This window comes from Lissotriton vulgaris, chromosome 1_1 (assembly GCF_964263255.1).
Source record: "Lissotriton vulgaris chromosome 1_1, aLisVul1.2, whole genome shotgun sequence".
In the NCBI taxonomy this organism is placed as follows: domain Eukaryota; kingdom Metazoa; phylum Chordata; class Amphibia; order Caudata; family Salamandridae; genus Lissotriton; species Lissotriton vulgaris.
Window position 1 is genome coordinate 833313727 of NC_141685.1, and position 26489 is coordinate 833340215.

Genomic DNA, 26489 nt, shown 5'->3' on the forward strand with positions numbered 1-26489 from the left:
TCAATAATAGTTGTAAAAGCATTTTAAATTAGCACCTATTTTTTGCCAAACATCAGTTTACGAGTTCTGAAAAAAGACACATTTTCATCCCAAGAGAATGCTTTTAAGTTTTAGTATGCATATAATAAGAATTCAACCAAGCAAAAGATTTTATATTAGTAGGCTTGTCTGAAAACAGGAGCGCTAATCACAGGTAGCTGGAGAGCTACTGGTACCTCACGAGCTACTCGTTGGAGACACAAAATCATAAGCTTGCCTTATGGTATATTTCCCACTACTGAATTGCGACTCCTCATTCATCAAGAGAACCCACTCCTAGTTTTAGGATTTTACTCGCTGTGAATTTTCTCTGCTTTAATGTTGAATTGTGGTGGTCTACAGTGCTGTGGTGCTTCAAAACACAATCTTAACTGAGCCCTCTTCATGCACCAAGCATTATTCAGATTATGAATGTGCTGCAGTACGCAGAATGGCAGATCCAAGAGGGGTTTCAAGAGAAAACATTTTCTGCAAAATTGACATTTTAATGTTAACACTTTAGCAGGCTCAACTGCAGTGCTCTGTTAGGTTTATTCACAGTTTGGAGTTGGTAATAATCACGTAGATTATGTGTGATTGATGACCCGAGAATTTACAATTGGTTTGGAGAATAACTGAGGTGATTGAAATCCTAAATATTACTTTTATTTTTCTGCAATTAACTTTATAGTTAGAACTAGGGTCACCTAATGAAATCAGTCTATTCCAGGCAGACTAAATCGCAATTAAAAGTATAGTTCAATAACAGCCTGATTCATGAAAGGTAATTGCGCTCGCAAAGGGCCAGATTCTGAGAATCTGGCCCTTTGTGAGTGCAATTTTTGCATTTGGGATTCATCATCCCAAAAGCAAAATTCGCTATTTCAGAACTCGCAAGTTTACGTGGAATAGCATTTAAGGAATCTCTATTAGAGATTCCTTAAATGCTATTCTTGAAACATTTACAAATTGCGATTTTGCAATTTTGGGCCTCTATTTACAGCGAGGTCAAACCTCGTGGTAAATAGCGAAAACTAAGAAAAATGCTTTTAAAAGCATTTTTCTAAGTTGCATGTTACACACACACATGTCTTTTGGACATGTGTGTGTGTGTAACATCTGTGTAATTTGACATTTCAGGGGTGTTACAGCGTGTCCTTTGGACACCCCTGCCCCCTTGAAATCGCAATCTCATTTGCGATTAGCTAATTGCTAATCGCAAATAAGGAATGACTACCCATGCATTCCTATGGGCCTTTAGGCCCATAGGAATGAATGGGGAGTTATTCCTTATTTGCGATTAGCAATTAGCTAATCGCAAATAAGGAATCTGTAGGAATCGCAAAAAATATTTATTCCTACATGAATCCCGTTTTGCGAGTCTGGAATAGCGATTCCTTATGAATCGCTATTTCAGACTCGCAAAACTTCACAATGATGAATCTGGCCGTATATCTTTCCAAAAAACGATAATTTTGGACTAGTCAGCAAAAGAGCGAACCAGTGTTCAAGCAGCACAACTGAATAGGAGTAGGAATGACTGCCGCTGTGAGGTAGGAGTTGCTTCCTTTTCCACATTCATGGACCTTTAGCATTGCAATAGCATTCAGGGGCAGGCAACCATTCGCAAGCACAATTCTCAGAAAATCCTGTTTCATACAGCCACATGCCTTCCCTGCACTAGTGGCATTGCTTTGGGGAAGCAGTCATACTCATACGACATATGTGTGCATGGCTAGACAAGAATTGATCCTGGAACAAAATATTCCGTCAGAATGAATAATCTATAGGAGAACTGTATTAATTATTTTTTTTTAATTACATTTTTATTGCACAAAAAATTCAATTGACACAGCTTCTGTCCTACAACTTCTCTGGGCTGGCCGTATCACAAGCAATTCAGGCAAAGCTATACCGTATGTTACACAGCCTGGTGGCCAACAACCCGGGGTGCCGGCGGCGTTAAACAGATAACGTTTTCTCAGTAATCAGTCTTGATCCCTAGCGCAGCCGGTTTCAAATTTTCATGTGCATTTTTTTAACTTTTCACCCTCTTCAAAAACCCATAACTCCCCCGTTGTACTTCATTTCAGTCTGGCAACAGTACCTGATGACTCGTGTCAAAGTGGACTGATGCAAGTCCATTAGTGTCGTTAACGTCCCGCCCCCCTCCCACCCCCTAGCCTCAGAAGAACCTCCTGCTCTACTTCAATTTATCCGCAAGTGTGGTAGCCTAACCTGTTCCTAACCCCCTACCCATTCTTACCTGTAAGCCCAATGGAAAAGTGCCCAGTTCATGTTCAGGCTACCTGTCTAGTTGTTAGTGCGGCGTCTAGATGTACCTGCGTGTGCTGTATATTCCCCCTAGTGAGCCCCCGCTAGTTCGACCCGTGCTCTATTTACCTCCCCTTCGCTTACTATCCTTTCCCGTGGTAGAACACCCATACCTACTCCCGTTCCGCCACTGCGTTTCAAGTGCTCCGCACAATGTCGATTTTGGCTCTAGCCTCCTACCCCTGGGAGACGTTATCTGTGGAGCATACGTCCTCATTTTGCTGTCCCTGCAAGTAAGTCTGGTATAGGGCCCAGAAGTTTTTCGGGCGGCTCTTTGGGGGTAGTAATTCGCTGTACGTCTCCGTCTGTGAGCTACAGTACAGGATACCTCGAGCCCATCTGGCCTTAGTCTGCAGAGGGCCTCGCATCCAACACTGGGCCACCACTCTCCTGGCCATTAGCATCCCCATGTCTGAGTCTGCGTATCGTACCCGGGAGCCCTCTGAATTGCCTATGAGTGCTATACCCGGATCGACGTCCAAGTCAACCTCCAATATTTTGCTCATTTCCGCAAATATTTCGCGCCAGAATGCCTGTACAGCGGGGCATCCCCACGACAAATACAGGAAGTCGGCATCCGCCACGCGGCAGCGTTCGCAGTTAGCCTCGGGTCGCAGCCCATATCTGTGAAGCCGTGCCGGGGTGTAGTACACCTTTTGGAGGAAGTTGTAATGTATGAGCCAATGTTTCCCATTTAGAGAGATACATTTCGTATTTTCAGAGCAATAGCGCCATGTCGCATCGTCAAGCGTGACTTCTAGATCTCTCTGCCATTCCAGCCTGGCTTTCATGAGTTGGTGCGCACCTTGTGACCTAGCTATGCTGTAGATATTTGTTAGGAGCTTCTTGGGTTCCTTGTGTGTAATCACATACGTCCGTTCTGGGACATCCGGAGGCTCTGCCATATCTGTGCCCAGAAGCTCCGAGAGGGCACTCCGGGTTCTATGAAAGTGGAATCTTTGAAGTAGCGTAGGTTCACTTCTATCTCCTCGAGTTTGTTCCCTGGTTTTGACAATGCCGTCCTGGAATAAGTCACCCGCTTTACTTAGTCCCAATTTCGCTAGTTCCTTTATGACCGCTCTTTCAGCCATGGGCGGGAGCCAAAGCATCCACTCTATCGGCATCTCTGGCGAGTATATAGTCGCCCCTTCCTGTCGAAGCAGGAGAGTGTGCCAAGCGTGATTAGTGGAGGAGACGGAATCCAATATTCCCGTTAGTCGATCCTGCGGCTTGCAGACCGTTGCCGGGAGCTGTAGCGGATGAGCAAATAGTCGCTCCATCCGGACATGCGGAATTTGCTTATCGCCATGAACCCAGGTTTAGAGGTGTGATGCCTGGGCCAGTCTGTAGTACAATTCCAGGTCCGGCGTAGCCAAGCCCCCCAAGCTGTACGGGAGGGTGAGCGTTGCCCATTTGACTCGGCTGTTTCCCTGCCCACGCTAGTTTTATCATCAGGCTTGTTAAGCGTTGGAAGAAGGCCTTAGAGAGCACCATTGGCAGGGCCCTAAAAAGGAACAAGAATCTCGGTAGTACTACCATCTTCATAATGGCTATACGGCCCATCAGTGTAAGAGGCAGTCTACACCAGATCTCTACATCGTCCTCCAGCCTACTGACCGCTCTCCCGTAGTTCTGACTGATGAGCAGGTCCGGATCCGTGTGGATCTGAATCCTTAGGTACCTAATCGGGTCTTCCGTCCACTGGACAGGGAACTCTGTCTCCACTCGTTTGGTCACTGGAGTTAGGGGCAGTACCACCGACTTTGCCCAGTTAACTTGGAGTCTTGATCGTGCTCCGAAACAAACCACCTCTCTCAGGAGTGGGGGAAGTGTGGTAGCGGGGTCATGTGCGTATAGTAGCGTATCATCCGCATACATGGACACAACTATTTTGTACTTGGGGAATCGTATGCCCTCGTGGCTATGATACTCTCTCAGCGCACAGGCCAGAGGCTCTGCAGCAAGTGCGTACAGCAAGGGGGATAAAGGGCATCCCTGCCGGGTGCCCCTGCTTATGTATAGGGGGTGGGAGATCGCGTTGCCCACACGCACCCTTGCCGAGGGGCAGTCATAGAGTGCGCCTATCATTTGAATGAAGGGTTCGCCAAGCCCCATACGACCACTCTACGGAGTCAAACGCCTTCTCCATGTCTAGAAAGAGCCCCACTGCCGGTACATCCTGCTTCACATGTTGGATGGTTCCTAACACTGTCCTTATATTGAATGTCAAGTTTCTGGATGGGATAATCACGCCTGTTCTGGGGCCACTAAGTCAGGGGCCAGCAACGCGAGCCTAGTCGTCAGGACTTTAGCGTACAATTTGGTGTTGACGTTTAGCAACGATATTGGGCGATACGAGCCACAATCGTCATGTGGCCTATCCGGTTTTAGAATGGGGACAATCATTGCCTCCCTCATGGAGCTGGGCATGGTGCCTTGGACACAGATGTCCTCCAGGAGGGTATGCACGTGCGGCAGTAGGAGTTCTTTAAATGCTATATAGAAGTCGACTGAGAGTCTGTCTATTCCTGGCGCGCTGCCCGATCTCAGAGGCCAGTGAGTCTCTGATTTTGTCTAACTGTATAGGGCACATGAGGAATTCCCTTTCGGAATTCGGGAGGAACAGGAGCTTTATGTGTTCCAGATAGTCTAGTATTTCAGCCGGCATGTCGCTACCTTTGGAAGAGTACAGCTCCGAATAGTAATCTCTGAAGACCGTGGCGATTTCCGCCTCATCCGTCAACCTGTCTCTGCCTGCCTTTCTCAGTTCTGAAATTAGCGCCTTTCCCCTGCGGCCCTTAACGTTAGCCAAAGCGGAGCCTGGCCGCTCCCCCTCAGCGTATGTTCGGGCCGTGGCATACTTGCCTAGATGTTGGACCTCCCTATCTGCGGGCTCGTGGTACTCTACCAGTAGGCGCTTAATGTCTCCCTCTACAGTGTCGTCGGGGTTTGATCGTCTTTGTTCCTCGAGTGCCTGCAGCCTTTGCTCCAGTTCAGCCAGTTTGGCCCTTGTAGCCTTCAGAACACTGGAGTGCTTGGACATCGCTATGCCTCTAATATAGACCTTAAAAGCCTCCCAGATCGTTTGGAAGTCCTCCACTGACCCCACATTCTTCTCGAAGAACACATCAATCGCCTCCCGCTAACTCCCCGCGAAAGATCGGGTCTAGGAGGGAGTAAGGCGGTAAGCGCCATGTGAATGGAGCGTATCCCCTCACAGGGGTATCCAAGGCTATCAGTACAGGAGAGTGGTCTGAGAGTGTGCACGGGAGCACCTTACACTGCCTAACGGAACGATTGATCCCTGCAGTGGCAAACCAGTAGTCTATTCTCGTGTGTATCTCGTGAAAAGCGGAATAGTGTGTGAAGCCGCCCCTCCCAACATTTCTACTCCTCCACACGTCTATCATGTCTAACATCACTAACTTTGCTGTGAGCGATTGTGCGGCTGACTAGGGCCGTCGGGGGGGACCCGATGATCTGTCTATGTCCTGGTTTAGCGTTAAATTAAAGTCCCCACCCCACAGTACGTGTGGATTGTCGTGTCTAGCTATCTCACTGGCCAGTGTGTCAAAGAAGTCAGGGGAGTCGTAATTGGGGCCATAAGGGTTGAGTACCAGCAGGTCCATCCCTAGCCCCTTACAGGACGCTCTAACATACCTTCCCTCAGTGTCCGCACCCAACGTCTGTACTTGAATGTTTGTTTTTGGGTTTACCCATGTGATGACGCCTCCCCTCCCCTCCCCTCCCCTCCCCTCCCCTCCCGTGTGTGGTGAATCCAGCAGCTGCTATACACCCCGCTAGGTCCCTAGTGTGCAGCATTCTACTCGTGAGTGGGAGGTGTGTTTCCTGCAAGAGTGCTATATCAATATTGTGGCGTCTAAGGTAGCTTAACACCTTTCTGAGTTTTCTGTGATCCTTCAGCCCCCTGACATTCCATGTGAGGGCGCTTAGCGAGAAGGGCCGCTCGTCCATCCGCACACCATTTACATCAACCATGAGGGCATGTCACAAATTCTGAGAATGGAGACAGGTGTACAGGGTAGGCTGTTTCGCGGACATGTAATCGGTCATAGCAAGCACTCTGTGTCATCTGAGGCAAGGTACTTCGTAACAGAACATAAAAACAGTAACTTTCCCCTCGTCCCATGAATCCCCCTCCCACAGCAGAACTGGAAAAAGTAAGAATGAGAGTATATGCCCAAGAGACAGAATAAGCTTGAATGGATGGAAAAGAGGGCTGCAACTCATAGCATAGTACCGAAGAGGTGGAAGAAAAGAACTGAAAAAAGGCTGTGTGGTCTGCAGAGTCAAATACAGAAGACAAATCAAGAAGAATAAGAAAAGTTAAAAGCTTGAAGAAGCGAGCATAGTAGAGATAGTTAAGGACTGGAAGGAGAACAGTTTCAAAAGGTAGGGTAGGGTTGAAACTGCAGAGGATGAAGTAGGCAACGAGTGTCAAGTAATACAGAGAGTTGGTGATGCACCATGTCTTCAAAGGGCTTAGAGAGACAAGGAAGGAGGGAGACCGGATGAAAGCAGGGGAGTCAAGGGAAGGTTGTTTAAGTAGAATGATAACATGTTTAAAAAAAGCCATGGAAGAAACCTGAGGAAATGGTGAGGTCGAAGAAGAGGAGAAGGAACTAGAGGTACAGTACATCGCAAGATGGCAAAAGAATAGAGGGGACATTGTGGCGTTTGAAAACAGTTCTGAGTCTGATGCGAAGGTAGCAAGGGCAATTGGTAAAAACTTGATTTTTAGCAGAAAAGTAACATTGTAAGTGTTAGAACTGGCTATTTCTGGTAGGCTAAGGCTGACGCCAAAGCCAGGCACAAACCACCATTCTAGTCAGGGCAAGGAAGTCACACGCCAAGATAACCTCTGCTCACCCCCTTGGTAGCTTGGCTCAAGCAGTAAGGCTAAACTCGGAGGCAATGTGTAAAGCATTTGCGCCAGCGCACAACAGCAACAACATACTAGGCACACCACAGAAGAGACTCCACACAAGGTTATTATAAAAATAACTTTTGTATTGTAAAAACACATCAGATAAAATCACACATATACATGGTGCCAACTGGCACGGGCAATATTCACAGGGATTATGTACACAAGACAGGGCCACTGTCATATTCAGATATAGCACTTCTAGATAAAATGTAGAATATCAAATCACTTCTAGAATAAAGAATAAATGTAACATAAAATAATAATCAACGATAACCACCAGTAACCACTGGTAACAGGAACCAGGACCTTACTAGGACCACCTGTACTAAGAAAGAAGAACCACCTAAGTATCACACAGCATTAGGGGTCTAAGAAAGAATACATTACTCATGATGCAATAAACCTACATTCAGAGGAGTAGAAAAGACAACCACCTAAGAATAACCACATTTAGGGGCATAAACCAGCACACCTTACCCATGATGCATGAACACATTCAGAGGAGTAATAAAGAGAAACACATGATGCCATAAACATTCAGAGGTGTTAAGAATAGAGCATATGATGCAATAAAATACATTCAGGGGTGCAGCGCAGGAAGACACATGATGACTAACCATTCAGAGGTGCAGCGCATGGAAAGAAAGACACATAATGCATAAACATTCAGAGGTGCCTAATAAATCAATAGCGCAAAAACTCACATAAGCAATAACTATAAAAAAGCATAGAAATCACATTGCGCCAACACTACATAAGCCACTACCTGTGGCAGTCCCTAGGCCAACTGGCCTTGTTGGGGCAAGGATGCCCTGTGTCCAATGTCAGGGCGCGCTGCCATGCAGCGCCAGTCACAGAGTACAAAAGCCTAAACGTGGCAGTTGCCCACAAAGTGCTGGGCAACTGTGTACATCACAGAAAGGCCTAAACGTGGCAGGTGCCCACAAAGTGCTGGGCACCTGAAGAATCAACAAAACGGCGCCAGCTAAGCCACACAGGCTCTGAAGCCAACACTGCGCACGTTGGAGCCACACAGGCTCTTAAAGCAATGGTGCCCCCATGAGCCTCACCGGACTCTAACACGTTGGGGCGACCCACTGTCAACTGGGGCCGCCCTTGAAGCCCTCGTGGCTTCACACTGGCCACAGGCGCGCTCTCGCGCCACTGGGGGGGGCGGACACCGACAACGTGTCCCGGCGCCCCTCCTCTCTTCTGCCCCACTCTGCCCCTTCGGTGGAGCCTCAAGGCTCTGGTTTAACGTTGGGGCGACCCACTGCCAACCGGGGCCGCCCAAGCACCCACTCTGCCTCACCGGCATGGAACCCCCTCGAGCTCCCTCCTGGAGCAGAAGCAGCACTGTCCCCTGCACGCCCGCACTAACCGATACCTTGGGAGGCGGCGTCGGCTCTTCTCTGCGGGGCTCTCAGGCGGCGGCGGCTCCTGGATACAGCAGGGCTCCCTCGCATCACGGGAGCCCTGTCAGCCGCTCACTTCTTCACTCGGGGCTCCCTCGGCACACGGGAGCCCCAGCAGCGGCCGCCATCTTCTCCCTGCCTCTTCCCTCGTGCCCCGGCCTCAGGGGCGGCCCAGCCAATCGCGTCGCGGCTCCTGCGACGAGCCCCTCATGACGCGAGGTCGCCAACCAATGGCAGCGCGGCCTCGCCGATGACGCGGCGTTCCACGGGCCAATCCCGTCGCGGCTCTGGTGAGGGGGCTCGGCTCTCTCACCCAATCAGAGCGCGGCGGGCTCGATCTTCACCGCGGACAACGGCAACTTCTGGGCGTCTTCAGGCCCCCGGGCAGCGGCAATCACGGCGTGGGCAGCCGAAGTTAGATAAAATTAAGAATAAGCGAGGTGGGCACTCGCCAGGGCGGGCAGAGCGCTCCTCAGCGCTATAATCAAAATAAAGCGCTCCAAAGCGCTAGAAAACAGGCAGAGCGCTCAGGGGGAAGCACAGCGCTTCCAGGTGCTAGAAATCCCCCACAAGCGCCCTCCAGAGGAAAATGCAGCTTCTCCATGCTGCAAAGATCCCAGAAATTCCCAGGGGTCAAGCAAAGTCCCCCCCATCAGCCCAGCAAGGCAGAGGGGTCCCCCAGGAGTCCAGGAAAGTCCATCAGGTGCCCAGGGGCTGGGCAGAGCCAGGGATTCCCCTGAGCTCAAGCAGCAGCAGCCCCTGGCAGATTCAAGTTGAAAACAAGAACAATTTGGAAGGGGATACAACCCCTTTTTATACAGTGCAAAACCTTTGAAGTCCTTTGAAGCAGGCAGTGTGAGAACCAGCTGGACTGGTTTAGAGGGAAGTCCCCTTCAGTATCAGGGACAGAGGTGTCAGTCGCCCAGCGGGAGGTGGAGCCAGCTTTGTAGTTACACAGGAACAGCCCTTCACTATCAGGTGCCATCTCCTCCCACTTCCCTGGCAGCAGATGCTGCCTTTCATCCATGGGCTGACTTCAGACAACCTCCTGGGCTCTCCAGCCCCTGTCATCCTCAAACCAGACAGTCAATCCACAAACAGGCCCATGCACTCTGGGCCAGGCTCACCAGCCAATCACACGCTAGCACCAACTTGCACAAATATGCCAACTTCCAAAAGTAGGACTTCTAGACTAGACACAGCCATGTCGCATACATCATTTTGCAGCATTCACTCTCACGAGTTGATACATACCAAACTCGCCCCTGCACTCCCCACACATCAGGAACTACCATGGGCATACATACTCCCCATTCATTCCTATGGGAGGGCAGGTCACTCACCATTCATTCACAGAGAGCTCAAGCACTTTACACTGTACCACAGTGAAAAAGTGCGCAGAGGCCTAAAATCACCAATACCAGGTTCCATAAATAGGCTAGGAAAACGCAAAAAGTCTAGGGGTGAACCTGCCTAATGGGCCGGGTCCAACACAACCCCCTTCCAGCCAAAACGCAGGGTAGACCAATCACACCACTGATGGGCTTCACTGCTTTGGGCGACAAAACCACGGACACGGCCTCGCACAGCAGGGACACCGTCCAGTTTTTCGCCACTCTGAACCTACATGGTTTCCTCCAAATAATAACTCTCTGACTCAACTAGGGTACCCCACTGGTACACACTAGTCATCCACAGCCAAGACCAGGCCATAGGCCATCCAAATCACAGGTCCTAACTAATCCACAGAGTGGGGGGTAGTAACCCCTGGCACACAATAGCCATGCTCCACTCTCTCTCTCAGTGTAGCTACAACCACCACTGATCCAACAACCTAGGGACCATACCCTCAGGCGGACCGGAGGTCACGGGCAAGAATGCCCCACCCTACCTCTACTTCTGGGTTTCCGCACCCTCACAGAAAAGCACTTCACCAGAACGCAATTCTCCTACCAGATCAGGACCTCACTCCATCACTGGTCTACCACCTGGAAACTATTCTACTTCTGAGGTACAAAGCACACAGCACAGTCCCTCTTCAAGCAGGTGGGGGGGACACAGCACACAGCAAAGCCCCCTTTCCTCTACCTTGGTGGAAACAACAAACTACAGGTGAGCCCCAGAACACACAGCAAGGGCAGCCCCCTCAGTCTCTTCAGCTGATCCACTTTGGCAGAGATTCCTCTTGACCTAGAAGTTTCCTAGTCTCCCAACCTAAGATCTAAACCCTCAGGTTACACCGGGGTCAGAAGTAAGGACACCGTCCCTCTGCACCCCCTTCCAGTTCCAGTATGTCTCAGGCTAGACAGAGCACACGCCAGCGGCGTATCAGCGACACACTCTCCTCCAGTACTCCCTATCACCGGGTGATTCTCAGTATGTCCCAGGCTAGACAGAGCACACGCCAGCGGCGTATCAGTGACACACTTTCCTCCAGTACTCCTTCCAGGTCAGGCCACACCCCAACCTGGCTTTCCCCCCTCCTCGGGGAACGACCTCCAGAGGCCCCACAAATGGTCAAGCACTCTAGACGGTCAAATGCTCAGCGAGCCAGGACTTCTGCACCCTCCACTTAGGAGCGGTACTGCCCTACACTAGGACCGCCGGAGTTCTGGTTACAGACACTCCCCGTCCTCTAGACACAGGAAGATCCTCCTCAAATGACCTATGTACAGCTTAGGCCCCTGACCTGGCGCTCCCTTAAGGAACCCTCCAGGCCCTTAGATAGGGTTTCAGGCCAACGTGGGACACACCGTCCCACACTCACTCCGCCTCCACTGAGACAGGGCGTGAGCCCCTACACCCCTACCATACTACTGGGACCAAGCTGGGTTACACATGAACCTCTTCCCCTTTACAGGATCATCAGATACACAAGCCACTCCTTTTGGAACCACTCCCTAATGCCTCTGCAAGACATCTAGCACGCCACCAGACATCCACCTTCCTGTCCAGTGCCTCTGCAGGACCTCCTGCACATCACCAGAGGTACACCTCTCATGCAAGCTCTTTAACAAAAAGAAAACTCACACCAACTCCTCCAGTTCAGCACATCACTCATTCGCACACTCCCCCCCCTCGGACTGGTAAGGCAGTTACTACCACCCCTGATCACTCAACCTGACCACACGTGACACAGGTACCAAACTCTGGGAGCGGGGAATGGGAATTAACACACTGGACACATTAAAGCTGCCACCACTGGATCCTACCACACTGGGGAATCCAGACACACACACTACACTCAGGGAACAACCACCCTCCTGAGCTAGTCATTTCTCCTCCCACTCCCTCTCTTCCATCTACCCACACAGGGACAGGATTTGGGATTGGGCACGGGACCCAGCAAGGGATTCCTAATCTATGGGAACCTCCCCCCTCTAATGGCGTCCCGCCCTGTCACTTTCTCTCATCTGCCACTAAACATAAAGCGCAGAAACACATTTGAAAATGACACTCTTGAGGAAAAAAATCAAAAACAATAATCCCAAACATGTGACTATCTGAAAAAACAATTGTAGAGTTTTGTAATGTAGCCAGTTGTCGCTATGGCACTGCGCAAACACAAGTTCCAAATCCGCACCGCTGACCAACAATGTTAGAACTGGCTATTTCTGGTAGGCTAAGGCTGACGCCAAAGCCAGGCAGAAACCACCATTCTAGTCAGGGCAAGGAAGTCACACGCCAAGATAACCTCTGCTCACCCCCTTGGTAGCTTGGCTCAAGCAGTAAGGCTAAACTCGGAGGCAATGTGTAAAGCATTTGCGCCAGCGCACAACAGCAACAACATACTAGGCACACCACAGAAGAGACTCCACACAAGGTTATTATAAAAATAACTTTTGTATTGTAAAAACACATCAGATAAAATCACACATATACATGGTGCCAACTGGCACGGGCAATATTCACAGGGATTATGTACACAAGACAGGGCCACAAGGGCCACTGTCATATTCAGATATAGCACTTCTAGATAAAATGTAGAATATCAAATCACTTCTAGAATAAAGAATAAATGTAACATAAAATAATAATCAACGATAACCACCAGTAACCACTGGTAACAGGAACCAGGACCTTACTAGGACCACCTGTACTAAGAAAGAAGAACCACCTAAGTATCACACAGCATTAGGGGTCTAAGAAAGAATACATTACTCATGATGCAATAAACCTACATTCAGAGGAGTAGAAAAGACAACCACCTAAGAATAACCACATTTAGGGGCATAAACCAGCACACCTTACCCATGATGCATGAACACATTCAGAGGAGTAATAAAGAGAAACACATGATGCCATAAACATTCAGAGGTGTTAAGAATAGAGCATATGATGCAATAAAATACATTCAGGGGTGCAGCGCAGGAAGACACATGAGACACACAAGGTGCAGCGCATGGAAAGAAAGACACATAATGTGCAGGTGCAAGGTGCAGCGCATGGAAAGAAAGACACATAATGCATAAACATTCAGAGGTGCCTAATAAATCAATAGCGCAAAAACTCACATAAGCAATAACTATAAAAAAGCATAGAAATCACATTGCGCCAACACTACATAAGCCACTACCTGTGGCAGTCCCTAGGCCAACTGGCCTTGTTGGGGCAAGGATGCCCTGTGTCCAATGTCAGGGCGCGCTGCCATGCAGCGCCAGTCACAGAGTACAAAAGCCTAAACGTGGCAGTTGCCCACAAAGTGCTGGGCAACTGTGTACATCACAGAAAGGCCTAAACGTGGCAGGTGCCCACAAAGTGCTGGGCACCTGAAGAATCAACAAAACGGCGCCAGCTAAGCCACACAGGCTCTGAAGCCAACACTGCACACGTTGGAGCCACACAGGCTCTTAAAGCAATGGTGCCCCCATGAGCCTCACCGGACTCTAACACGTTGGGGCGACCCACTGTCAACTGGGGCCGCCCTTGAAGCCCTCGTGGCTTCACACTGGCCACAGGCGCGCTCTCGCGCCACTGGGGGGGGCGGACACCGACAACGTGTCCCGGCGCCCCTCCTCTCTTCTGCCCCACTCTGCCCCTTCGGTGGAGCCTCAAGGCTCTGGTTTAACGTTGGGGCGACCCACTGCCAACCGGGGCCGCCCAAGCACCCACTCTGCCTCACCGGCATGGAACCCCCTCGAGCTCCCTCCTGGAGCAGAAGCAGCACTGTCCCCTGCACGCCCGCACTCACCGATACCTTGGGAGGCGGCGTCGGCTCTTCTCTGCGGGGCTCTCAGGCGGCGGCGGCTCCTGGATACAGCAGGGCTCCCTCGCATCACGGGAGCCCTGTCAGCCGCTCACTTCTTCACTCGGGGCTCCCTCGGCACACGGGAGCCCCAGCAGCGGCCGCCATCTTCTCCCTGCCTCTTCCCTCGTGCCCCGGCCTCAGGGGCGGCCCAGCCAATCGCGTCGCGGCTCCTGCGACGAGCCCCTCATGACGCGAGGTCGCCAACCAATGGCAGCGCGGCCTCGCCGATGACGCGGCGTTCCACGGGCCAATCCCGTCGCGGCTCTGGTGAGGGGGCTCGGCTCTCTCACCCAATCAGAGCGCGGCGGGCTCGATCTTCACCGCGGACAACGGCAACTTCTGGGCGTCTTCAGGCCCCCGGGCAGCGGCAATCACGGCGTGGGCAGCCGAAGTTAGATAAAATTAAGAATAAGCGAGGTGGGCACTCGCCAGGGCGGGCAGAGCGCTCCTCAGCGCTATAATCAAAATAAAGCGCTCCAAAGCGCTAGAAAACAGGCAGAGCGCTCAGGGGGAAGCACAGCGCTTCCAGGTGCTAGAAATCCCCCACAAGCGCCCTCCAGAGGAAAATGCAGCTTCTCCATGCTGCAAAGATCCCAGAAATTCCCAGGGGTCAAGCAAAGTCCCCCCCATCAGCCCAGCAAGGCAGAGGGGTCCCCCAGGAGTCCAGGAAAGTCCATCAGGTGCCCAGGGGCTGGGCAGAGCCAGGGATTCCCCTGAGCTCAAGCAGCAGCAGCCCCTGGCAGATTCAAGTTGAAAACAAGAACAATTTGGAAGGGGATACAACCCCTTTTTATACAGTGCAAAACCTTTGAAGTCCTTTTAAGCAGGCAGTGTGAGAACCAGCTGGACTGGTTTAGAGGGAAGTCCCCTTCAGTATCAGGGACAGAGGTGTCAGTCGCCCAGCGGGAGGTGGAGCCAGCTTTGTAGTTACACAGGAACAGCCCTTCACTATCAGGTGCCATCTCCTCCCACTTCCCTGGCAGCAGATGCTGCCTTTCATCCATGGGCTGACTTCAGACAACCTCCTGGGCTCTCCAGCCCCTGTCATCCTCAAACCAGACAGTCAATCCACAAACAGGCCCATGCACTCTGGGCCAGGCTCACCAGCCAATCACACGCTAGCACCAACTTGCACAAATATGCCAACTTCCAAAAGTAGGACTTCTAGACTAGACACAGCCATGTCGCATACATCATTTTGCAGCATTCACTCTCACGAGTTGATACATACCAAACTCGCCCCTGCACTCCCCACACATCAGGAACTACCATGGGCATACATACTCCCCATTCATTCCTATGGGAGGGCAGGTCACTCACCATTCATTCACAGAGAGCTCAAGCACTTTACACTGTACCACAGTGAAAAAGTGCGCAGAGGCCTAAAATCACCAATACCAGGTTCCATAAATAGGCTAGGAAAACGCAAAAAGTCTAGGGGTGAACCTGCCTAATGGGCCGGGTCCAACAGTAAGAGACCAATTTAACAAGTGAAAAAGGTTGTCCAATCTGAAGCAGTAAGGTAAGCGAGTTAAGAGCTCAAAGACTGGGGTGCAAATTGTTAATTGAAGATAGAGAAAGGCATCAAGGGTGAAGAAAAGAGGGTGAGAATTAGTGTTTGGAAATGGGTTTTTATCAAATCAGTCATAGGCGGAGTGTGAAAATCAAAAAGACTGATCAATCGGGAGGAGATTATAATTAATCTGTGTTGAGCAAGAGGGAGCAGAGTTCTAGTTCAAACAACTTCTTCAACCCTTACTCCCGATTGAGTGTTAAAGACACTCCTTTCATTATGAAAAATTCTAGACAGCTGCTTAGCTTAAAGGGAGGGAAGTATGAGCCTCAGACCTGCCTTTTCCACATTTAACGCTCTAAAGCGATCTATACGGAACAATTAAGAAATAATGTAAAAATCCCTTTCTGTCTACGTTTCTACGATGAAAATACTACCACCTCTTCAGCTCTCCCCCTCCCCTCAACTAACTCCATCACCAAACTCCTTGCTAAATCCGCTTATAGACTCCAAAAATGCAATCCGCTATTAAGTCGTGAAGCTGAACAAGCAGCAGAAATGTTCTATGTGCAGACTAGTACATATCTTCATGTTCTATGTAAATCACTCTGCTTTCTTATTTGGCAAAGAACACAATTCAAAACGCAATACACAATTAAATAATTTCGCAATAAGAAATAGGACAATATTTGATTTTGTGCTCTCTTTATACTTGAGATAAGTACACTACACTTGGACACACATGAGCTCTACAATACTTATCAATACGTATTGAAAATTAATGCTCAATTCCATATGGATGAAGTTGTACATTATGGTTCGATCGTGTAATCACGATTCCATTTGAATGTTGTGAACATCAACACTTCAGCTGGAACTCCACTGGACACACGATTCACAGTTTAAGACTACTTTCAACGATCCTTCACAATTATGACGAATAAAGTAGGATTTTTGTATACTCAAAGAATGAGAATTATTCAACTTTTACATCCATTACATGCAAATTAATCTCAGGAATAGCAATTATGGAAATTCAAAATAACCAACTGAGTTCAGCCCAAGATAACAGTGAGCAAATGCCCAAGTATTAAGGGTTACAAGTTTGTACCATTCTTTCACCACACCTAGCTACAGGTGAGCACATCTACAGTTATCTAGCCCCCCTGTCAAGCCTTTGACCATGGTTAAACAGCTTTACCAGGAGCACCGTACAACAAATGAGAGTACAGTATTGATTTCTGTAGGAAAGTAGGATCTGCTTCTTATGTTTACCCCCATTTTTTGCTTCATGTTATACAGTTTTTGACTAGTCTGACTGGGATCCTGTTAATCAGGGCCCCAGTCTATCTGCTTTCTCCCTAAACTGTTATGTAATGTACTGCGGTAGACTCCAGATTGGATACTGGAGTTTCCTCGTCAGTCCCTAATATATGGTACCCATGCACCCAGGACATGGGTACTCCAGAGGCCTCCCATGGATTGAAGCAAGTATTATGCCACTCATGAGAGGCCATACAAAATAAAACCTACAGGCCTTTCATTGCAGTTTGTGTAAATTGGTTACTTAAGTTAAAGGTTTACTATATCTAAGGGTCAGTACACTTAAAACCTACAGTCACCCCATAGCAGGGCTTGACAATCCTGAAGGCAGGGTTCTTGGTTCTAAGTGAGAGGGTGCCACTGCATGAGCAGAACACCCCTGCAGCCTACGGAGTCCATTCTCCCGGGTTGTTAGTGCTACAGCCATTTACGACATATACAGTGGCATTATGCGACCGAGTGATGACCATCTCTAAAACGGCTGAAAGTAACCCTATCATATTTGGTGTCAAACATTGTGGAATCATACCCCCACACCCTTAACCGTTGTGGGAGGTATGATTCTACCCCTCAGGAACGAGCTTTGTGAGCTCCCCGGTGTACCTGGTAGCAGCCTTCTAGTCCCGAGCCCAAAATTGTTGCTGCCGACCAGACACACATTTCTGCCCTCCTGCTGTGAGCCAAGCTTGAGCAGGGGAAGGCAGAACAAAGGCATCCTATCACAGGGAGGCGTGACCACCTCTTAGACAGGATTTAGTGCATTAGGCCTGAGTGGGTGCGCTTGCCAGAGACCGAAAGTCTGCATGATGGGCACATTTGGGGTCTCTGTGCATAGTCCAGGTCAAACCAGTCCTGGGAGCCATTGGCTCCTGCTCTGGCGCAAAACTGGACAAAGGATGTGGGAGTAACCTCCCCACTGTCCAGACTCTCGCCTGGGAGGTTCTTCTGAATCTGTCCAACCCTCTCCCGTGGGTACAAAGGGGCTTACCTGGCTGTAGGACCCTAGATTTGACATGGACAAGATTCTGATCAAGAAACCACTGACCTTCAACTGGACTTTTCTGGACTTCGTTTAGGCCAAACTTAGTCTCCCTCTCCATCGAAAGCATTGTTTGTGCCCATGCACCATATAGGCTCCGTGCAGGACCTGAGGAGCATCAAGGACTACTGAAGATATCTCCCTTGCAGTGAAGGAGTCACTCCCCTGCAACCACAGGCACCACATCAATTGTTCAGTCTGGTGCTCCTGAGCTCCTATGGACTCCGAAGGCTCCAGCAACACAGGAGGTGGGTTTCCAAGTCCCAAGGTCCGAGCTGCCCTCTCACCCAGTTTGAGGTCAGAATCCCTTGTGGGGGCTGCAATACCCGTACCCTTGTGCACTGTGTACTTTTGCAAGTGCATATGCTTGTTGGTGTTTCCAAAACAGGTGCACTGGGCTACGAGTAGCCCCAATCTCTGGCACCATTTCCTACAAAGAACTCCAGCCTCCTCGCACAGAGTGCTCCTTGGGCTGCTGCTTTTAAAAACTGCTCACGGTCCACTAGCGACTCCTGTGTCTCCGTCCTGTGGGTCCTCTTGGGGGTCAACACTGCTTGCCCTGACTCCCCTGTGCTTGGTCAGTCTCCTGGACCTTGCTGGTAGAAACCGTAACCTACCTAGACCTCCTGCGAGGTTTGCCGCTGCCAAGGCTTTTTGGTGCTCCAGCCGGACACCGACCCTTCAGCATTCAACATCCTTCGTGGGACAGTTCAGATCTGGCTCCTGGTCATCCTAGACGTCTCCTCGTCCCTGTGGCTGCAGAGTCAAGAACCCCCTCAACACACCCGAAATCAGTGGGCATTTGTCTACTGAGTGACCCAGACTCAGTCCCCTCTGCTTTCAGGTACTCTTCATCAAGAATACCCCTTTGAATTCCAATAAACACTTTTCTTCTTCCCAGCAGTGGCTCTTCTTCTTCGAAGTCCTCAATTGAGTTTGACGGTGGTTTCCGACGCCACTTCAGCCCTATGCACCGCGCTTCCCTGGGATAGGTAACTGGTACTACAGTATCCACGGGTGGGGTGGCTCTCCAACCTCCCAAGTTCCACGGGGTTTCTTTGTAGTCCACCCAGAAGGGTCCTTAAACTAAAACCGCAACTGCGACTCTCCCACAGAATTGTACAATGCCCGCGATCGTGTTCTCACACTGCACGCGTCCTCCGTGGGGTCCCTACCTACTCACCTTGAGTGGTTCCTTGGAGTCCCAGAGATTCTACATCCTCTAGACGCGGTCTTGACTCGAGTCGTGGCTCTTATACCACTATTTTAGTATATAGTTCAGTCTCCCCCTGGAGCCCACTTCGCATTAGTGCTACTTAGGATTGTTTCTATGCTACAGTATTGTGTGATTTGTGAGTATCTTTGTGTAGAAGATACGGTGTCGTACTTTAGTGTGTTATATTAATAAATACATATTTTTATAAATACTGTGTGGTTCTCCTTTTCATTTAATCAATACTATAAGGTTGCATTCTGGTAAAACAAGATGGTTAACATTCCTTCAAGACTAAGCCTGATGGCTGCTCTCCACAGCCTTTCTTTGAAGTCTTAAATTACCATATGGGTTGTTTGGACTGATAAAAGGGTGTTCACTTTAATTAGTGGACAGCATATACCATGCCAACGTCTCACAAGTCCCATGAAAAAGAATGCATGATCAAGCCATACAAGGTTGATTTGTAAGAGCAAGAGGCTACATTCCCTCTAGAGTGCTCTGTGAAATTAACATATACAGCCAAGGCTGACTTTAGGCATGGGCGAACTGGGCCAGATACTAGGGTGCCAATTTTCAGCGGGGCGCCCATTGTCAGCGGGGCGCCCATTGTCAGCGGGGCGCCCATTGTCAGCGGGGCGCCCATTGTCAGCGGGGCGCCCATTGTCAGCGGGGCGCCCCTCTGAAAATGGAGTCAGAAATAACAATATAAAACAAGCTGTGCATTGAACAGTACAGGCAGCATAACATTTAAATCAACTATAAGGCAGTATAAAATAAATTACCTCGTTGTTCAGTATTAATGCTGGATTCTCATTTTTCTTACTGTTGAGAAAAGAAATCTAATTTTACTTCATGTACGCAACAGAATCTGGTACAATATCTTTAGAAAATTCGACATGAAAAATAGGTGCACAGAAAGTAAGCCAGTATGGAATCTCGATATTTTGATAGATGAGCTAAGCATTTGATTGTGGCGAGTAACTGAGTTTTCGGGGAAAGTCGGAGACTAACGAGGATACTCACGCTTGGCAGTCTACACAGAGGTGTTGCGTACTGAATGATCATGGAGTCGCATTCCCCATTTCTTTCGAGAGCACCTATAATATGCAGTAGTGTGAAGTGTTGGAAGCTGGTTACTAACAAACAGCAAAGTAACTTGTGGGCATAATTGCTGCACATGCAAGTGGAGAGTTGTGGCACTGCAGAGGAGATTTACTTCATGTTGCACACTTCTGATATTTGTTGGCAGTCTCAGCACAGATGCCAAGATTTGAATGCAAATACATTTGCACTTCCAGGTTACACACCAGATCATACTAATCTTCATCTAATGTATTAAAACAGAAACACAGTTGAAATAACCAGATCCAAATGAGAGACGAAGGAAGAAAGCGAAGACTCTAAAAATGTACAGAGAAGGCAAAACCTGTCTTTTGATCCTTCTGGATCTCTCCTCGGCATTCGACACGGTCAACCATGAGACACTTCTTGAAAGCCTCTAACACAGGATGGGTCTAGGAGGTAACATCGTCAAATGATTTGGTTCTTTCCTCCAGAACCGCACCCAGAGATTCCTTGTCAACAACAATCTATCTGCTCCCTTCATGATCTCCATCAGTGTCCCGCAAGGTTCCACTCTATCCCCTACACTCTTCAATCTCTACCTCGCACCCTTAGCTGAAATTCTCCACTCGGCCAACATCTCCATCCACATGTATGCCGATGATACTCAGATCTACATTAAAATCTCATCTCTTGAGGAGATCACCTATCTAAATGATGGCCTGAAACTTACGGTCCATGGGCTCGCCAACAACCAGCTTAAACTGAATGCCCAAAAAATGAAGTTTCTCCTAATCTCCCCCCCACAAAAAAAATCTAATGACATCCTGGAATGGACTAACTCCATCACTGCACTCAACTGCACACCTACCATAGTGGATTCTGCCAAATCTCTTGGGATTACTTTGGACCGCAACCTATATATGACTGAACATATCAGCACGATGGCCAAAACTGCCAGATTCCATTTTAGCTTCTTGAGAAAACTAAAACCCTTCCTTGGAATTGCTGACTTACAAACCGCTGTGCAGGCGTTAGTTATCTCCAGAATCGACTATGGCTGCCCCACACTATCTGGCTTACCCTAAGACTTCAACAGACCCCCTTAAAGCTTGCCTCAATGCTGCAGCTAGATTTGTATCTGGCTCAAGAAAATGTGACCATATCTCACCACATCTGAAGGCCTTGAACTGGCTTCCCCTTGAAGGCCTGCATCACTCACAAAGCCTTGTACATGAAGTTTGTGATCCAGAAACTCACGATCCTCCAGAGACCTTGAGCTCCAGCTATTGTATTCAAGTCGCCCACTGTTTTTAGAACTGTATTGACTCTTGTATATATAATTGGCTTTGTCCCACTATTGACATTACCCTAACCATCATCCCTGTATTTTACCTGTGCCATCTTGTACGTAACGTATCTTTCCTTGTAAAGCGTTCCGATCCCCTAACGGGTCATGTTCGCGCTATATAAAACTTCAAATTAAATAAAGCATGAAATGTGAAAAATGTTATGAAGGTGGGGGAGGTGCAAGTGAAATGGCCAAAAAGCTGAAAGGCACACTGACAATAGGTACTGCCATTGCCATTTTAAGCCTCACGCACAAAAACAGAGGGCAAGCTGCATCCTCGTGAACTTCCCTTACCAACTCAAAAAAAAAAGCAAAGCACTGTACTGGGCGGCATCAATATAAAAATCAGTAGCACACAATAATATACTGCAGAAGCGGCTGCACCACAAGACACAGGCTATATAGCTCAGTGTAACGGGGTGGGAACGGGATCCCCTGTCAAGTGGTGGATCGCTGATTGTGCCTCCCCTCCTTCCCCTCAGTCTGATTGGGACACCAGTCCGTTGCTTTCCAACGCCGGACATGAAACGCAGGAAGGCGCCTTTAACTGGGCCTTCAGAGGTGACGGAACCACGCCCCCTCATGACATAGGAGGACCCGGACTGGACAAAAGCCACCCAGGAGGAAGCGGAGCGAACAACGGGAGACGAGGATCGGAGCGAAGAGGACAGCGAGTGCTGGAAAGGACGTAGAAAGACCGGAGGAGAGAGAGCGTTAGACTGTGGAGAGCCAGGAGGCCAACGACCCAGTGAACCGCCGTGCCACACTCCCGAGGGAGAAGTGTGGCTGTCACAGGTACGGCGGCGTTGGGCAGCTTGGGTCGGGAGTAAGGGGGCCCGTGTTTAAAATTGTATATATTGCTCCCCTTAGTTTTCCTTTCCCACATACCCTACCCTCCTAACCACCTTCCTTCGTTCCTCACTCACACCTAGTGCACTGAGCACCAGCAAGGATTGTGTAGCACTGGTGTTCCCTCACTTTCACTCGGTCCCCGTGGTGCAATCTGTATCAGATAGTGAAACTGACGGTATCCCTCTGTTGGTTTCTCTTTTCAGAGCTGACTCGGAGCAGGAAAACAGAGACATTACCCACCGTGCTGGCTCTTGAAGAAAACCATACCATCCCCTGAAAGAGGATGGCCTCGTCATCCTTGGCCAGGACGGACGCCATCACGGACCGGGCAGACTTTGCAAGAGAAAGGCAGACTTTCAGGACTCGTAAAACCGTTATCAGAATAAAACCCTCATTACGTAAAACAAGTCTCCAGCCTGTTCATACTCCCCCGGTAGAAAGACTCCAGCCTGTTCACACCCCCACGCTACAATCAGGTAACAGAGATGGAAACATTGCTCATATAGCATTAACGCTTCTCTCCCATCGTACGGCATCAGAAGTACAAGCTGTACCTACACATCATTATATCAGAGAAACAGTAATCAGGAAGGCCTCACAGCTGGTTGCTCACAAGACAAGTAGGGTAAAAATTTTAACACTCGAGACATTGCCAAACAGACACGACAAGCTGTCAGTACACTTTGCACACGTTAGACACAGTGACACATGAGACCGACATGTGGGGTAGAAGCAGATTCAGATTGGTAAGGCGGCAATGGCTGAGTGGCCAGTATCCGAGTTCCAGCTGTGGGCTACTCTTTAGAGCAGCATGGGGGGTAGGGGGGTGGCAATATGGGCAGTGTCTGTTGTTCGGATGCCGCCAGCAGCCCAGTGGGTGCCCCAGTGGCCTTTATGGAAGCAGATGGGCGTCCATTACCTCCCTTTAAATCAACGGCAGAGGTGTCACTCCATTTCTCTCGCTGCGCCAGCCCATTAATTTATGCATATTGAGCTAGGGCAGAGGCCTGAGCAGAAGTGGCCTCACTTGTTTTCGTGTTTGTTTAACCAGTGTGAACTAACCTGTGCATTTTTTTTTAATTAAAAAGTTAAGAAAACCTGCCTCTGTCAGAGACCCTCCCTTCTCTTCCTAAAACTTCACCGAAGCAGTGTTTTGGGGAAAGGGCCATCGTTTTTTTGTTGTGCCCAGGCCGATTTTTAATCCCAACCCAACCCTTGGTAGAAGCACTGCAAAAGCGCGCTTTAAAACGTGAGATGAAGAACACACACATATAGAGTAACACCAATACATATGAATGAGTTGCATTAACCTCTTGTGCTGCTGACGGCCAACGGTCGTCAGCAGCGCTACCTCCCCAGTGCTGCGCACGTCCATTGGACGTCCATTCAGCACTACTTCCAATGGACAGCGCAGCACTGGGGAGGGATATTTACACGCAGCTAAGGTGTTAATGAATTTACACATGAATATTTTTATTAACGAGAACAAGCTATTAAGTGGCCTAATGTCTTTTTGTTAAGAATGCACCATTTACAAAAGTCGGTGCAAAAATGTGTAGTAACAAGTTATGAAAGTGAAACTTTACAGACTGATACTAGAGTAACTATAATTTATGAATAGTTTACAATGAATTTTGTGGAATGAGTTACAAAATGATGCATTATACCCACGTTATAAAAAAAAAATTAAAAAAAAAAAAAAAAAAAAAAAAAAGATTGTGGCAGTAGGGTATTTCTAATGTTAGCTATTTTCATGTAATAACATTTGATGAAAGTTTTACATATTTCTTATTTGAATAGTTTATTTTTTTACAATTGCAACTGATTTAACATTGAACTCATAAATGTCAATTTAAAGGCCTTTTTCAAAATGCCTCGTCTAGTGCGGACCTTTCCTCTGATTGAATACAAAGGGCTCCTCACAGTTAGTGAAATGTTGCTTTATCTGTACTGAACATGCATTTCTTTTTCTAGCATTCCTAAATGTTTCTTCAAAGTTCAATATGAATTATTTGTGTGGGAACAGGAAGGCAATGCCAATTCAAATCGATACTTAGTATTTTTCTCCAGCAAGGTCGCGTTTATGTGGACTTTCACATCTTCCTTTTCCCACAACTGCAATGGTATTGTTACAAATGTCCTAGGTGACACCATGCAAATATGGACATGTGGTAGTCTTTTGATGGTGGTGTGATGCACCTCACTGAACATTCTCTAAAAGCATAATAAAAGAAGAAACCTCAAAGGAGGAGCAGCACCATTTTTGATTTTTCTTTCTTGAGATCTGGATGCAGTGTTGATCGATTCTTTACTTTAGCTTGCCTTGCTTAAGGTTCAGTCAGTAGCAAATGGAATGATACCTTCTTTTCCGAACCATTTTATTTTTTAGCTTTCTGCTAATGGACTCTCCCTTAGTGGACTTCAATTCTGAGCAATACCACAGGGGATGATGGATGGAGTGCTTGAGCAAATCAAACACTCACCCCCAGTCAACTGATCTGAGTTTAATCCATCATCATTCTTTAGCTCACTCCACGTCCCCAGTTCAGACATGGCCATATGCAAATCAGTCTGACCCTGTGCCTCATGGGAACAGTCCAGCCCTAACTGCCAAGCCATGTCTTCCCTGGACCTGAAACAAGCATCCTGGGACCGGTTTCGGATTCATAATCCTCATCAGCCAGGCTATCTTGAATCCAGTGGTAGAGTGAGCAAGGGACCCACGTCTGGGCATACCCTGTCAACTCAGGGCAAACAAAGCGGTACCAAATGGGATGATGGACAGAGTGCTTGAGCAAATCAAACACTCACCCCCAGTCAACTGATCTAGATTTAATCCATCATCATTCTTTAGCTCACTCCACTACCCCAGTTCAGACATGACCATATGCAAATCAGTCTGACCCTGTGCCTCATGGGAACAGTCCAGCCCGAACTACCAAGCCATGTCTTCCCTGGACCGGAAACAAGCATAATGGGATTTAGGCCCAGATCTCTGTGCTGGGGTGAATGTATGACATTGTTCTGCATTCTGTCCATCAACTGTTGTTTTTGCATTTGACTTTGATTCTGAACCTTCCCCCATTTTTGAGCAGGATCTGAGCAGTTAGATGACAAACTTTCCTTCAGCCTTTATAGTAGAGGGACTTTGTAACTCTGTACTGATTCTATGAGAACTTTCTGAAAAAGCATTAGCCAAATGCTTGAGCTCGGATGAAAGCTGTAATACTTTTAACTGAGATTCCGAAATGATTGCTCATGGTTATGAATTTTGATTCTTTAATACAATAACCAACTAATCTAAATTACTGCTAGAGTTGGTTATTGTGTCCTGTCAGTTCTTCCTTTCGAAGTGTACCATTTAACTGATGTTCAGATGCATTGTAGGGAAACTAAGCGGGTTTTACAGAACACCAAGTTTTACTTCATTTGTTCTGTGTAGTAGTAGAAGAGCTCCCGGTCTGTATTTTTCTAGTTGGACTTAACTTCTTCAGGTGGTTGGGTATTCCAGTTGCTTTTCTTTATTTCAACAGCAAGGTATTGAGGGTGGTGTACTTGAATCTGGTTTCAAACTTGTGAGTGGGCGGTCAATAAATAGTACTCGTTTCAGAGGTAATGCAGAGTGTGGATTTCCACCCCTCCTATTGACAGAGAAAGATTCATCAGAGGATCATTACCTCTGCGGGGGATGGAAGTGTTTCAGACAACAGACCGTGAAAGGCCCAGTACTGTTCGGGAAGGCTGATAAGATTTTTATACTATGCTGCCAACTCTCAATGACAAGTGGGTACCATTCCACCTAACTCAGCAGCAAGTCATTAAGCAGCCACGCCACATAAGGGTTACTAAGAGCCCACCCCAAGCGATGGACACCATGCACTGGTACTCAGCTACAGACAGCGATACTATTCTCCCAAGGCAGCACCGTATCCAATTAAAGATGTGAAAACCTTGTGTCTGCTAATGAGTCAGAAGGATCATTTGCACAGCTGGAAGCCATGGCGTCTCAAAAACATTTGCAGCAATGAGCCAGTGGCACAGTTGCACAGATAGTAATGAGGTATGCTGGGAAGTTTTTGAGCTGGTCAGAAAGGGGTAGGTCTCCTATTCCCTGCAAGTTCAGTGACCTGCTGGTGTTCTTCAAACATCTATCTTCCAATGTGTCAA

General features: G+C 48.4%; 1 protein-coding gene across 1 annotated transcript in view; it reads right to left on the reverse strand.

Moving 5' to 3' along the window:
* Positions 1–26489, reverse strand: part of ABCD3 (ATP binding cassette subfamily D member 3) — a 370248-nt gene that overhangs the window by 249091 nt on the left and 94668 nt on the right. Inside the window, exon 2 of the mRNA XM_086957398.1 lies at positions 19840–19879. Within this exon, the coding sequence (XP_086813524.1) occupies positions 19840–19879 (40 nt within the window). The remainder of the gene's footprint in view (positions 1–19839; positions 19880–26489) is intronic.